The 15054-nt window shown below is 41.2% G+C and overlaps 1 protein-coding gene across 1 annotated transcript in view; it reads right to left on the reverse strand.

Annotated features, from left to right (window-relative positions):
- Positions 1-15054, reverse strand: part of LOC126282403 (juvenile hormone esterase-like) — a 70971-nt gene that overhangs the window by 4588 nt on the left and 51329 nt on the right. The window contains exons 6-8 of the mRNA XM_049982061.1: positions 14008-14173; positions 6475-6656; positions 2357-2480 (exon numbers count right to left, since the gene is read on the reverse strand). Coding sequence (XP_049838018.1) covers positions 2357-2480; positions 6475-6656; positions 14008-14173 — 472 coding nt within the window. The remainder of the gene's footprint in view (positions 1-2356; positions 2481-6474; positions 6657-14007; positions 14174-15054) is intronic.

The following is a 15054-nucleotide window of genomic DNA, read 5'->3' on the forward strand; positions in this document are numbered from 1 at the left end:
TACGTCAGGTCTTTAAAAAAAAAAAAAAAAAAAAAAAAAGGTAATCATGCTTGACGTATGAAATATCAAACAGTCACCCCAATTTCTTCATGCACCCAACGAACAACGTCAGCAGTCTCCATACAGAGCATACCTGCCCATCTTTATTCTTAACTGATTGAGCGTGCCGTATCTGTTTCATTTTGTGCTCATATTTTTTAGAAGCGCAAAACAACAGACTGATTTATTCATTTACTCAGTTGAAAATTTTATGTTCAATTACTTAGTAACTGTACGGCATATTCAGATTGTAAAGGGCTTTTGGAAAAACTAAATAATGTTTCGATCTACTCGAGAACTCTTTCTCTGTTTTGAAGATGATAGTATATTCCAGAAGGCTGGTTATAGTACACATAGAGGCGGAGGAAATAATTCCATCAAAAGGATCATTTATGAATGTTTCATGCCGTACGTGTAAGCAGGCGCAAAGGTGTACTGACCATTGTGCCAATAGAGATGATCTTCGTATTATATTTACGTCATCCCTTGATTTGTGAAATCCACTTACTTGGTCTCATGACAATCATCGGTGTTACGATTTGCTGGTTCTGCGGAAAGAAACACTAACTCAGGGAAGAATAGTGGGGAAAACACATCCTTGTCTCAGGCACTTTTGATGTCCTCGCATCTCTCAACCGTTATTCTTCGTCATGATGTTCTTCTTCTTTTTCTTCTCTTTTTGTTTTTATTGTTCTTCTCTCGGTTCTTCCCATTCTTTTAATGTTACAAGTCAGAGAACTTTTTTTCAGTGCAGAGGTATTTGCGCCACGTTAGCTTAGTTCCCTAAAAGTTTTACACCTCAGGATTCTTAACTTATAATATCTTATCTTTGCCTGCTACTCCATAGATATGCTGTTAACCTCTGACTACAACCGAAACTGTGTCTCAAACCTCCTTAAATTGATTAAAATTCTTTCAGACTTTTTATTCCTATTCATATTGCGCTATTTTGTTTCTATGTTAATTTTTTCTAGTAGATCGTATCCAAATCAACGCTGATCAGCCAGAGCATTATGACCACCCACCTAATAGCCGGTATGTCCACCCTTGACACGGATAACAGCGGCGACGCTTCGGGCTACGGAAGCAATGAGACCTTGGTAAGTCGCTGGAGGGAGCTGCATCGCACCTGTACACATAGACCACTTAATTCCCGTAAATTCCGGGGCGGGGGCGACGAGCTCAGACGCCACGTTCAATCACATCCCAGATGTGTACGATCTGGTTCAGATGTGGGGAGTTGGAAGGCCACATCAACTGGAAGTCGTCACTGTATTCCTCGAGCCACTCCATCACACTCTTGGCCTTGTGACATGACTCATTTTCTTGATGAAAAATGTCACTCTTGTTGGGAAACAGGAAAGTCTTGAAGAGGGGTACGTGGTCTGCCACAAATTTGCGATACGTTTTGGCCGTCATGATGCTTCGCACGAGCTACAAGCTCTACTGAACCCTTGGATGCCCACGTGAATGTTCCCCAGAGCATAAAGGAGCCACTGCCAGCTTGTCTCCATCCCGCAGTATAGGTGTCAAGGAGCTGTTCACGTGAAAGACGACGGATTCGCGCCCTCGCATCGACATGATGAAGAAGGTATCGGGATGCATCAGACGATGCAACGCTCTGCCACTGTGCCAGTGTCCAGAGCCTACGGTCACAGTCATAGTTGCCAATGTCGGGGTGTTAACATTGGCACATGCATGGATCGTCGGTTGTGGAGGCCCATAGGAGTGCTCGGTGCACTGTGTGTTCCGACACATTTGTTCTCTGCCCAGTGTTAAGGTCTGGTGTTGGGTCAGCCTGAGTTCACTGCTTGAAAGGTCTGCCCAGCCTCCGACGTCAGACATCTTTAATGAGGGACGTGCATAAAATCCCATGACGTCTGAACGTAATTTTATCTTGGTTGTGTTGAAGACACTCACTACAGCACTGCTCGAACACCCGACAAGTCGAGTAGTTTCCGAAAGGTTCTTGCCGAGCCCCTGGGACATCACAATCTGTCCTCCGTCAAACTCAGGTAGATCGCGCGCCTTACCCAATCTACAGATGGACAGCACGCTCTCTGATACTACATGCTAAGTGTGTGTGTGTGACTAGCATTTATTCCTCGACAGGTGACACTGCTATCATCTGGACGGGCTTTTGTCAATAGTACGTCGGTGGTCATAACGTTGTGGCTGATCAGAGTAAATCCACCCAAGAAAGGTTCCCAAAATACTGTGAAGTCACTACAGCTGGACTGTTCCTGCATACGTTGTACTATCGCAAAAGTATATGTTTAATTTAAGGTTGGAAAAAGCATTTTCTCACGATACTTACCGTATTCATTGGCACCATAGCCATCATAGTCGAAGTAATACAAATAGACAGGTAGGTCGCTGGTATTTGCCACAGTCCTGGCGAACTCTTCGGTTGGCTGTATGAAGTTCATATCAGAAAACATCTGCAAACAAACAACAAATAAAATATTACTATCAAGTAATTACTATTTAGATGTCAGTAGTAAACGACTGTTTTTTAAAGATTATATTTTTCATTAGCTCATTAATGAGATGGTGGGAAGGTGCCGGACAGCTATTGTGTGAAGGTAAAGGAAGTAACAATGGGAAGCAGCAATGGAATGACTTTTCAACTTCACTAAGTCGATGATGTTGAAGAATTATATAAATTATATAATGCGAAAATCTTTTTACTGTTACAATAATAGCCGATTGTGGAAACATAAGACTTCAGAGTACTTGAAGCATGATGTTCAGTGAATTCGCGACCGTGGCTTGCTCCTGAGGTCTGGGAGGACGGTGTGACGAGATAGGCTCAAACCTGACCACGAAAAAGAAGAAAAATGATAGTTCAGAAATTATCCGAGAATGAGATACGTGACTTTTTCTATCTCCTCCTCGATATGTGACATAATTTTGCTTGGATTACAAAGCTGCAGTCTTCACAGCCCGCTCGTGTTAGCCAATGGAATTTTTGTTGCTATTCGTTTCGACCAACTGCCTGCGATTTTTTGCCGATTTATGCTGACTGAGAACAGTTGAGATACATACGACAGTTCAGGAAGCAAGCAGAAAAGATGGAGGGGACACGTAATTTGTTCTCCCGTCCAACCAAGACGTTTCTTGGTTGCCATATCAGTTGACAGGATCTGCTGTGTAACTAAAAATGAATTCCAGAATAAGCCTTATGTGGCTGAGAAATAATGCATATGTGAATCGCTTGTCGCTGTGTCAATGGAAAGTTACATTCTGTGCGAAGAAACTGAGCTGGGGCGCTAGAGTATTTAACAGAATAATAAGTGAAATGAAAAACAGATTTCACATGTATCTAACCAATTCATCTGACATTAATTTCCTGTTGGGACATCCCTTAAATGAAATCTCCGTATCGTGTGTTGAAACATGTACGGCCTTTCGGGTCCGCAAAGGGAGGAGGAGGGTGGGGTGGGGTGGAGGGGGGGGGGAGTGCAGTCCGCCCTCCCCCTTGGAATCTGAGTATCGAGTGTATTTTTTATTCACAATAGAATTCTCCTACACGTGTAGAAGTGAATAGGTAAGTATTAGTTCGCTGGGTCGCAATAAATTTTACTTTGCCACCTCTAAAATTTGATTCTAGGGGCTTCACACGTCTCGAAACTAATGAACTCGTTTAAATTAAGAAATGGTAATTTTACAATTTCGTGTCCCACTCCCCTGTGCTCCCCCCCCCCCCCCCCCAGACCCCCTAAGAAAAAATTTCTGCGGACGCCTATTTGTACAAGTTGATTTTGAAGTCAAATAGGAGAGAGATATTCATACAGGTGAGCTAGCTTCTTTCAATATCGACTTCAACTAACTGTTTGATCATTAACATGGCTTCCCATTTAGATGTTTTGATGTTCTTTTTTTAATTATGGGTAAAGACATGCTTATTAACAGTAGCATTTTGAGAACGCAGTTTCAGCATGAGAAGAAACTAATTGAGGTCTGTTCTCGACACAAAATGACACAGTTCCGAAACTTGACTGCAGGGGACATATTCTACGAGATAGCTTAGTCTAAATCATAGCAATTAAAATAGGCGCTACAGTCTGGAACCACGCGACCGCTACGGTCGCAGGTTCGAATCGGGCATGGATGTGTGTGATTTCCTTAGGTTAGTTAGGTTTAAGTAGTTCTAAGTTCTAGGAGAGTGATGACCTCAGAAGTTAAGTCCCATACTGCTCAGAGCCATTTGAGCCAATTAAAAGTATAATAAAATAGTTTTTTTGGAGTGATATTTAGTCAACTCTTAAATTGTAGCCCTTTTCCTTCTATTTATAATTAATAATTTTTATAATTTTTAATTTACGTTAGGAACTGAAACCTATGAAGTCAAGATCGCACATGAATCTTCTTTATTGGGATAGTTTACTAGTTACGGCTAATATTTTAACCATCTTCAGACCGTAAGACATTCTTGATTAGTATTGGAGCCACTACTGCTTCACATATCGCTAAAATCTTTCTTAAAATGACAACAGCCATCCGTGACGAAATTAAAAACAACTTTTCATCGTTCGTGGCCAGCTTGTTATGAAATGATCAAATTACTGATAGTGTCAGATACTAAGTTGTAACGGCATAACGTCTTTGTTTTATGACCGCAGTTCAATTGTACCGGCTGCAGGAGGCCCGGGGTCGAATCACGGTCTGGCACAAATTAAACCAATATCTTTAATTCTTTCTTGTCTTAAAAGCAGTGTGATTTCTTTTTATTTTTCAGAATGAGACAATTAGGAGCTACAGTCGCCAGAGTTCCGGAACCATGTCTTTCTGAGTGAGTCAAATAATTACATTTAGTTGCTGATATTATTACTGTCATTGCTCCCATTCTTTTAATATCGCAAATCATTGGTCGCGTAATCCGTAAACGTTTCGATAGTCCGGAACAATCTGTAATTTAAATAAGTGGACGAGATCAATCTTCGCCATCTTATGTTCCGACATGGAGGCATCTCAAATCATCTTCAGAGATACCATATAACACAGTCTTCAAATCAACACAATGAAACGCTGTGAACCGTCACTGCCTCATGGTTGAGTTAATTACGACAGTTCAGATCTCACCTGAACAGAGGAACTGTTCAAACGAAATATTTAAAATGTTAACGTTAATTTTAAACAATCCTATAAACTGAGGAATTCATACTAGATGTTCAACAAAACAGCGTCCGTGAGCGCAGGCGATTACGTAAATAATAATGATTTGTTGTTCAAAAATGATTCAAATGGCTCTGAGCACTATGGGACTTAACTTCTGAGGTCATCAGTCCCCTAGAACTTAGAACTACGTAAACCTAACTAACCTAAGAACATCACACACATCCATGCCCGAGGCAGGAATCGAATCGTTTCACATGAATCATCTGAGTACGAGTGACAGCTCTGTCGAAGCACTGTTCTTTCATTCCTTGCGTGTGTTACACTACCACCATCTCAGTATGTGCATATTATTGTCCCATGACTTCGGTCACTTCAGTGTAATCTCACCAGGAAGAACACATGCCAAAGATTTTAGAAGACATTCATACTAATAACAATAATAGTAACTGACCGTAAAACTATAATAATAATAATAGGTATCCAGAATGATATACTCGTAGGCTAGCTTAGCAAATTTGAAGCAAAGTTTAGTATTATCGGAAGCGGAATGGATAATGGAAGAGAGGAGATTGAAATGACAGTGACAGTAGTTGTTAGGGAAGAACAGAATATAAACAGGGAAACTTCCGACACGGTATGAAAAGGTTGTGTGGTGGGGGACGGACGAGACCGAGCTGCACAGAATGTGGGAGAGAGATATGATTTGAGGTACTGTGAAACGATGTGGGGGAGAGATGTGATATAATGTAGTGTGAAACGCAGGGACAGACCCGTCTTTTGGGGAGCCTTCTTTTCTCAGCAGTGAATGGTCTTCATACTTTCAGTATATTATTCCCTTTTTTCCTTCTTCCCAGGTACTGTAGACATCTAAACTGGATTTTTTGTGGAACGTGAATACGTTTACTCTTCCCTGCATACGTCTATTTCAACAGTAGTTCTATGCGTCCCAATTTCTCCCTAGTTCCTTATTAATTTTTAAATCTATTTCCATGATTCCCTACCGCAGTAGTTCCTTTTCCAAAAACAAAGGGTTTATTTACTTATATAGTTGTGTGACGCATACGACTTCCGTCATAATAGCTGTAGAAATCGCTGCCAAGATAGCTGACCACTAAAAGTTATGCAATTTAACCACTGAATAGTGGAGGGCTAAGAACACACGTAGGAGGTGGACTGGAGACATTCTAAAACCCGTCAAAGGAAATGTGACTATATGGAAACTCAAAAGTATATGTAATGCACGAAGCAGTTGTAAACTTGTACGCAGCGACTGCGGGGGAAAGCAAATAACGTCTTCAATAAGACAGTACTTACGTCGTAAACAGCCTGGGTATTATCCACGGAGAACCCTTCTTCCCCGAAGTAGAAGTTCTCCACCTTTACTGCCGCCTGGGTTTGTTCCTCCACTGTTGGCAACGGCAGCTGGGAACCCACCAGGAGTGTGAAGTTCTCTCTCATATCCGCTGCGTAGGCTTCGTCTGTCAGGATTCCGGACGCTGCAACAACATTTTTCTTCGGAAAATTGCGTCCAAAATCCAGGTGCGTCTTATACTCGAAATTAATATAAAAACGTCCAGCGTTTTATTTAAAATTCCTGCCTATCTTAAAAATGGTCATATATCAGATGCCGCACTATCTCTATCTGGCAACACAGGATTCAACTGGTAGCAGCAGTGCACCAATGCAACGAACATGGTTTGCTGGGATTCACAATCTTGCTAACACTGTCTTCATGCCACCCCACTAAACCCACAACTCTGCCTAAGCTACAATGTGTCATTGCAGTCTACGGCGCCATTAAACTTGAGTTGGAAGTGATATGTGTTATCGCCAACAGTACAATATTTTTGTTAGTAGCTAGTTTGGTAATTTGAAAAAAATAAAAGGTGTTCCTATGATGCGACCTAAAAATTGAAAGTAATAGCACATGCAGAAGAACGTGGAAACAGAGCAGCTGAGAGGCATTACGGCCCTCCATCAACAGGAAAAGGCCATTCATGATTGACGAGCTAATAAAGAAGAAGTGAAAAAACTTTAGGAAGCCTAAACGTGAAAACAGAGGGCTGAATGAAAAATGGCCATAGCTAGAAGATGACGTACTGAAATGGATTCATAGACACCGCCAAAATGGCACTGGATTTAATCCAAAAACGGGTCAAAAACATTCTTGTATGCTAGGGCTACAGTGGAAATTAACAGACCTTAAAGCTGGAGTTGATTGGTGCAAAGGTTTGTGAAGCCTCATGGAATTAGCGTGCGAACCAGAACCAAAATATCTCAGAAAATGCGACAAGAAGATGAAGGGAAAATATTATTCTTTCATCCCATTATTATTCAACATCGAAAGAAAACCGGTGCGTAACTAAGCCAAACAGCGAATATGGACGAAACTGCTCTGACATTTGATGTGCCGAGTAACATAACTGTCGCCATGAAAGTTGCTAAAACTGTAACTATAATAAGAAGCACTATATTCTTGTATTTTCATGTTATGCTGACGGTAATAAACTTAATCCAACGATCATATTCAAAACCTTCTGAAATATTGTCAGCTGTTGTTGTTCAAGTACGTGTCAAGGGTTCGATAGACGAAACTGGTGTGAAATTACAGATTAACAGAGCGTGGGAGAGAAGTAGAGATGCTTTACTAAAGAAAAGTTCTCTTCTTTCGCAAAATCACTCAAATAGCCGTTTGCAAAATTCTGTGGAAGAGTGATTGAGATAAGTAGACAAGTAGAGAAAGGGTTCAAATGGCTCTGAGCACTATGGGACTTAACATCTGTGTTCATCAGTCCCCTAGAACTTAGAACTACTTAAACCTAACTAACCTAAGGACATCACACACATCCATGCCCGAGGCAGGATTCGAACCTGCGACCGTAGCGGTCACTCGGTTCCAGAATGAAGCGCCTAGAACCGCACGGCCACACCGGCTGGCGATAAGTAGACAATTTAAAGTATGTATGAGAGAGGAATGGAATAAATGGATGAGGAATGAAACCCAACATTAATTCAAGCCGAAGGGAGGTTTAAGACGACCTACAATCAAACAAGTGTGTCAGTGGATAAAACAGTCGTGATCTAGACTGGGAGAAGGTATTGTTAAATCTTTCAACAACTGCGGCATATGTAACGCTCTTAATGGCAGTGAAGACCCTCTTACATACGTAGATGACAAAGATAACAATGAAGGGGAAGATGCAGAAGAAGACGAAAGTTCAGATGACAATTCTAAGGCATTCAAAAACTCAGTTCGGTTTTATAAACAAAGATTTCTTTTAGTTTTCTTTATAATATAATAATAAAAATGACAAAAATATTAATTAAAAATATTACTTGAAAATTAAGGTGGGTCTTATAGCGCGTAATGTCTTATAGTCCGTAAAATACGTTATGTACAACATATGCTCTGCCTGTCATAATCCATCTCCTGCAGAAAACGTGTTAAAATGATTCGACAAAGAGGAAGATCTCAGATAACCCTTTGGAAACACAAAATAGTTCCCAAAGTAAACATTACCTTAGAAAATCCAAAATATTACAGTTACGATTAAAAAGATGTGCAAAACGCAAACTGAAAGGGAGATGTCAGGACTTAGATAAGGTCACCACTTTTCGCAGGACTGCAAGAACAATGTTTCCCACAGAGCGTTGTCCTTGAGGGTCTCTGATGATTGCCTCATTTTGACTGAAACAACCTGTATCAGACCAAATGCCAAGGTCAACCGTGTGTTGATAGCAGGGGTTACCGGCACAGACTGTGACAACTCATATGTAGACTACAGTCCAACGGATCACATTCCACTTTGGCGCTGGATAAACCTTAGTGATTCATATATTTAAACGAAAATAACAAGCCTGTATTTTACCGATGAACTTCTGAAGGATGACTGGTGCTAACACTAGTGCGATGACAGCAATTTGAGGGCGACAGATTCCAGCGCACTTCGGCCTGTTGTGCTAATCACTGATTAACATTTTAATAGCTTCTGTAGAGAAAAGATACTATAGTTTTGTGTACCGTATTTACATTAACTCTTCCTGTACTGATGACGATGTCTTACAGTTGAAAGATCTCAGTTTCATGGACAAAGAGACTACCGAACATTACACGTGTTGCGACAGGGACTACCATAAAGCAGTCAAAACGTTTTCTTTACAGACGGGAGATACGTATTTTTTACATGTATTTATACTGATTTGCAGGTAACTGAGTCGTAAAGGTAATTAGAATATTACTCCAAAATAACTGGACTGCAAACAGTTAACAACTCCTGAAGCTTTCTGACATCAGCTGTATTAGAAATGAAGATATAACCTTTTACGTAACACATGAAAATTTGTGGCGGACCGGGACTCGAAACCAGATGTTCTGTTTGGAGCGAGCTATCACGTTAACAACTTTGGCTATCCGAGCACGCTTCCAAGGTAGATCTAAATTTCCGTATGGCATTCTACCAACGACCCCATCGCTCAGTACCTGGATTCTGCCCATGGGTTTCAAGGAGATAAACGTAATCAACGTTAGTATTACGACCGTCAGTTTGTCTATTGACGCGTTCAAAAATCATTTTTAACAATGTCTGAAGAAACACATTCGTCACGATCCTGCAGATGTACTAAATTTATGAAATTTCACGTGTCACCAGTAGGTAACACCCTTCGATTAAATTTCTGAAATGTAGTACAGCTGCAAGTTCTTCCCCCATGTCTGTTTCCTCATATATTGTTAAAAATTAGTATCACAAGCCTAGAATGTCAAAATGACGATCACCTAATATTAATGTTGAATATGTTTGCCTCCCTGAAATCCTATTGCGGGAAGCCAAGAGAAGTTACGAGCGATCGGGTCATTGACAGCCGATCTTACGTACTGAACCAACACGAAAGAACTGTGGCATCTCTGGAAGATATGTACAGTGATTTGTAAATTATGTGAGTGTGAATGAGAAGAACATGGTTAGTCGTTTGAAGATTAATAAGCTAAGTCGGTGGGTATTGTTTATTATTACAGATGATCTCTTTCATCACTAGTTGAAGGTTTGTGTGACAGGGTATTACAGGTATGTCATGGGCAATAGAAACACGGTTTCATCGTTTTTCCAGCTGTGATCAGTTTTCAAGTTGTCTCCCTTCGAAAGAAACTATTGTATTCAAATTAAACGTACGTCATAGTTACGAGAAGATTCACAACGACTACGTTCGTTACACAAATTGATATTTCGCATTACCGCAGGGGTAAGCGGGACAAAATTTCGTTATCGTTATTCCATTACACAGTTGGTGGTTGTCCATGTTCGCGACTGTAATTGTAATCTCCATTCTAAACCGACAGATTGAGGTACCAGTCAAAGTCGTATTGATAACCGAACGAAAATGTGGTGGAGGTGGGCAGATCATGTATCTAGCCGAGTCAATTGTACATGAACAGACTTTCCGTGCTGGATTTCTAAGACACTAGATAAAAGCGAACTGACGCTCTAAATGAAGACTGGTACATAAGAGACAAATTAAAATAATTATCTGTGTCGATCTCTTTTCATTTTCTACCACGATGCTTTTCGAGGCCTTACAGCACCCTACTCTTCAAGTCTTTTAGTAGTTTATATTACATTTGTGTTTGCTGAAGGTCGCCATTGTAGTATTAAGTTCCATTTCGCTAGGAAAAATAAACATTTGTTAACGTAATATGGTACTAGGATTACAACTTGTAAGCAATAATAAATATACTTACAATGTGTTTTGGTAGAGACTACAACATAACCAGTCCTCAGATTGTACATATGTAGAAAAACATAGCCTTGTAAGGCAAAGAGCATTCATTACTAGCTTACATTGCGAATCATAGATACAAATAACAGAATTATTTAACTCTTCACTACTTTTCCGCTTCAGAGTATCATTATTGTAAAAAAGAAAAATATGAAAAATAAAGAAATTTTATCTCTATATTTCAGCGCATTTATTTGTTAATCTTCCGATTTGGTGCTTTGGGAATCGTTTTATGACTTAGGCCCTAAAAGCAGATAGTAATAACGGTTGCTGTGCATCGTCTAGTATTATAGTTAAGATGCCTCTAAAAGAAGTTCACTGCCACTATCTCGGCTTTGTCACTGATTGTGTTATGTGGCGCATGTTCTCTGTTGTGAATAAAAATTTCAAGTTATTTATTAATGTTTAGTTTGTAGAGTATTATTAGATTATTGCCTACTTTTTCTAGAATATGTCATCTGTCGTTAATGTGAGCACTACCTGAATGTATTTACTGGTTCTTTAGATGCATTTCGAAAACGTCGTCTAGTAAGACTGTATTGGACACTTTATGTCTTAAACACACCAGCTGGAAAATTAGTCTTTCTTGGACTTTATGCTGTGGGGCAGTGAATTACATAATTTGTTATGGTGGAAAAGCAGCTCTTACATTTCAGTGTCTCAGTACATTAGCAATCCATACAGAAAACATGGACAGAACATAATGAGAAAGGTGCGACAGAGGCAGTGAACTATTTTAGAAGCGTCTCAAGCACACTAGAGGTTGCTTCGCAAGCATACTAGGCGATGTACAGTAGCTATTGGTTTTGGAAAGGCCTAAATGACAAATCAACTCCCAAACCAAATCGAAATATTAACAAATAAATATGCTGAAACATGTTATTTATATTTCATATCTTTCTGTACTGCAGTAATGACATTCAGGAGCGAAAAGGGTGTAAAGCGTTAAACATATGTCTTTTTTGTCTGTATCTTTTATTGTCAATGTAAGCTGGTATTGAATGCTCTGTGATCTTGCTGCCATATTACATTAGCAAATACTGGTTATAACTTATTTGTAATTTAATGGAACTCAGAACAGACAGAAGACTACAGTCAGCAAACAAACTTGTAATTTAATCACCTCATCCATCTGATGATGACGGTTTAATTTACCTTTTATTACACTGAAGAGTTGTGGTTAACAAATCACAGTCCATCGTGGACAACACAACATTAACGGGGGTAAATGCTATCATAGAACGCACGTAAACAACACATATACCCCTAACTACAGCCCACAATATATGTGCAAATATAGAGTACGTCTTTACCTAGATGTGGACGTTAAAGGTACGGGAACGACGACAATGATGATTATGATATGGTGCATTGTAACGCAGCTTCTGAAACACACTATATGATAGACTTTAATCTTACATGTTGTCGCAGACGTTGCTGTTATGGATAACAGTTCAGTTTAGGCAGTGAGGCAAGGAGACCAGAAAGCAAATAATTAACAGAGCCTAAAAATAATGCTCTCATAGGTGCCCATCTACACTCCAGGAAATGGAAAAAAGAACACATTGACACCGGTATGTCAGACCCACCATACTTGCTCCGGACACTGCGAGAGGGCTGTACAAGCAATGATCACACGCACGGCACAGCGGACACACCAGGAACCGCGGTGTTGGCCGTCGAATGGCGCTAGCTGCGCACCATTTGTGCACCGCCGCCGTCAGTGTCAGCCAGTTTGCCGTGGCATACGGAGCTCCATCGCAGTCTTTAACACTGGTAGCATGCCGCGACAGCGTGGACGTGAACCGTATGTGTAGTTGACGGACTTTGAGCGAGGGCGTATAGTGGGCATGCGGGAGGCCGGGTGGACGAACCGCCGAATTGCTCAACACGTGGGGCATGAGGTCTCCACAGTACATCGATGTTGTCGCCATTGGTTGGCGGAAGGCGCACGTGCCCGTCGACCTGGGACTGGACCGCAGCCACGCACGGATGCACGCCAATACCGTAGGATCCTACGCAGTGCCGTAGGGGACCGCACTGCCACTTCCCAGCAAATTAGGGACACTGTTGCTCCTGGGGTATCGGCGAGGACCATTCGCAACCGTCTCCATGAAGCTGGGCTACGGTCCCGCACACCGTTAGGCCGTCTTCCGCTCACGCCTCAACATCGTGCAGCCCGCCTCCAGTGGTGTCGCGACAGGCGTGAATGGAGGGACGAATGGAGACGTGTCGTCTTCAGCGATGAGAGTCGCTTCTGCCTTGGTGCCAATGATGGTCGTATGCGTGTTTGGCGCCGTGCAGGTGAGCGCCACAATCAGGACTGCATATGACTGAGGCACACAGGGCCAACACCCGGCATCATGGTGTGGGGTGCGATCTCCTACGCTGGCCGTACGCCTCTGGTGATCGTCGAGGGGACACTGAATAGTGCACGGTGCATCCAAACCGTCATCGAACCCCTCGTTCTACCATTCCTAGACCGGCAAGAGAACTTGCTGTTCCAACAGGACAACGCACGTCCGCATGTATCCCGTGCCACCCAACGTGCTCTAGAAGGTGTAAGTCAACTACCCTGGCCAGCAAGATCTCCGGATCTGTCCCTCATTGAGTATGTTTGGGACTGGATGAAGCGTCGTCTCACGCGGTCTGCACGTCCAGCACGAACGCTGGTCCAACTGAGGCGCCAGGTGGAAATGGCATGGCAAGCCGTTCCACAGGACTACACCCAGCATCTCTACGATCTTCTCCATGGGAGAATAGCAGCCTGCATTGCTGCGAAAGGTGGATATACACTGTACTAGTGCCGACATTGTGCATGCTCTGTTGCCTGTGTCTATGTGCTTGTGGTTCTGTCAGTGTGATCATGTGATGTATCTGACCCCAGGAATTGTCAATAAAGTTTCCCGTTCCTGGGACAATGAATTCACGGTGTTCTTATTTCAATTTACAAGAGTGTACATTCTGAGACGTGTTGTGTGTCAAGAATTATAATTGTCATATGAATAAAGTAATTTATATTGTCGGCTTTGAGATGACAGTGCGCTACATTTGTATCCAAGTTTGTGTACGTACATTCAACAATGACGCTGCCATCTGCAGAAGTGACGCCCGCCATGACGGGGACCTGGTTGTAGCGGCCGTCCCTCAGGATGTCCCCTGGAGACTCGGTGACCACCGCCGTGTCCGACTGCGGCTCAATTACGGGCGAAAAGGCGATCCCCTTGTGGGTTCGCTTCTCCTGTGGGGAGTAATAACAGTTGCTGTTCAAGTCACGGTCGTTGTTGGAAACGGGAAATGATAATGTCTGTAATGAAGTTTGTGATATGGACGCTTATAATTGCACTGGTCAGTTACACACTTTTATCTTAAACAGAAAACTCCATACACACAATACAGTAATACTTTTCACGCAACGCAACATTCTGATTTTCATTTACGTTTAAACAGATAGTACAATATATGTTAGAATGAGAAAACCTGTTATTAAAAGTTATTTCAGACAGAAGAATGAAACAGTAAACATTTGTTACACATATTTTGGTAATTTTGAAAAACGTTACTAATGATTTTTATAATTTTGATTATTTCTGTGATATTTTGGGATCATTTAAAAACATTTATTGTGCCAATTACCGAAGTATAAATTACACATAAATTTCTCGTTCCTCGTGTAGAACGTTTTATGGCAAAACACTTAGCTAAGCTCCTTGTCCTTTTTGGTGTGTTTATAGTTGTTATTCAGAAAAGTATGAAGTTGATTGCCAGTGTGTGCTAAGGCAAACATTTTTATAGGAAAATTCTGTGATGCAATACATTATACGTGAGATGGTATATTCTTCGAAACAAAGTACTAAATAATAGAAATATTAAAGAGAAAAATCTTTGGAACTTATCATTTTATAATTGATACATAACAAAATTAGCGATCCTGGATCTTTCCTTTTAAACATCCAAAAAACTACAAAGAAGAGACTAAGATAAGTAACAGAAAATGCTACACGTTTTGCGCCTTATAGTGCTACTCAAAGCACTTCACCATTGTTTTGTATATTCTCAAGGTACAACACACCAATATTTATCACTAAGATTATCTGATCAATTTTATACGTTGCTTTTATC

Source organism: Schistocerca gregaria, chromosome 7 (genome assembly GCF_023897955.1).
Source record: "Schistocerca gregaria isolate iqSchGreg1 chromosome 7, iqSchGreg1.2, whole genome shotgun sequence".
NCBI lineage: Eukaryota > Metazoa > Arthropoda > Insecta > Orthoptera > Acrididae > Schistocerca > Schistocerca gregaria.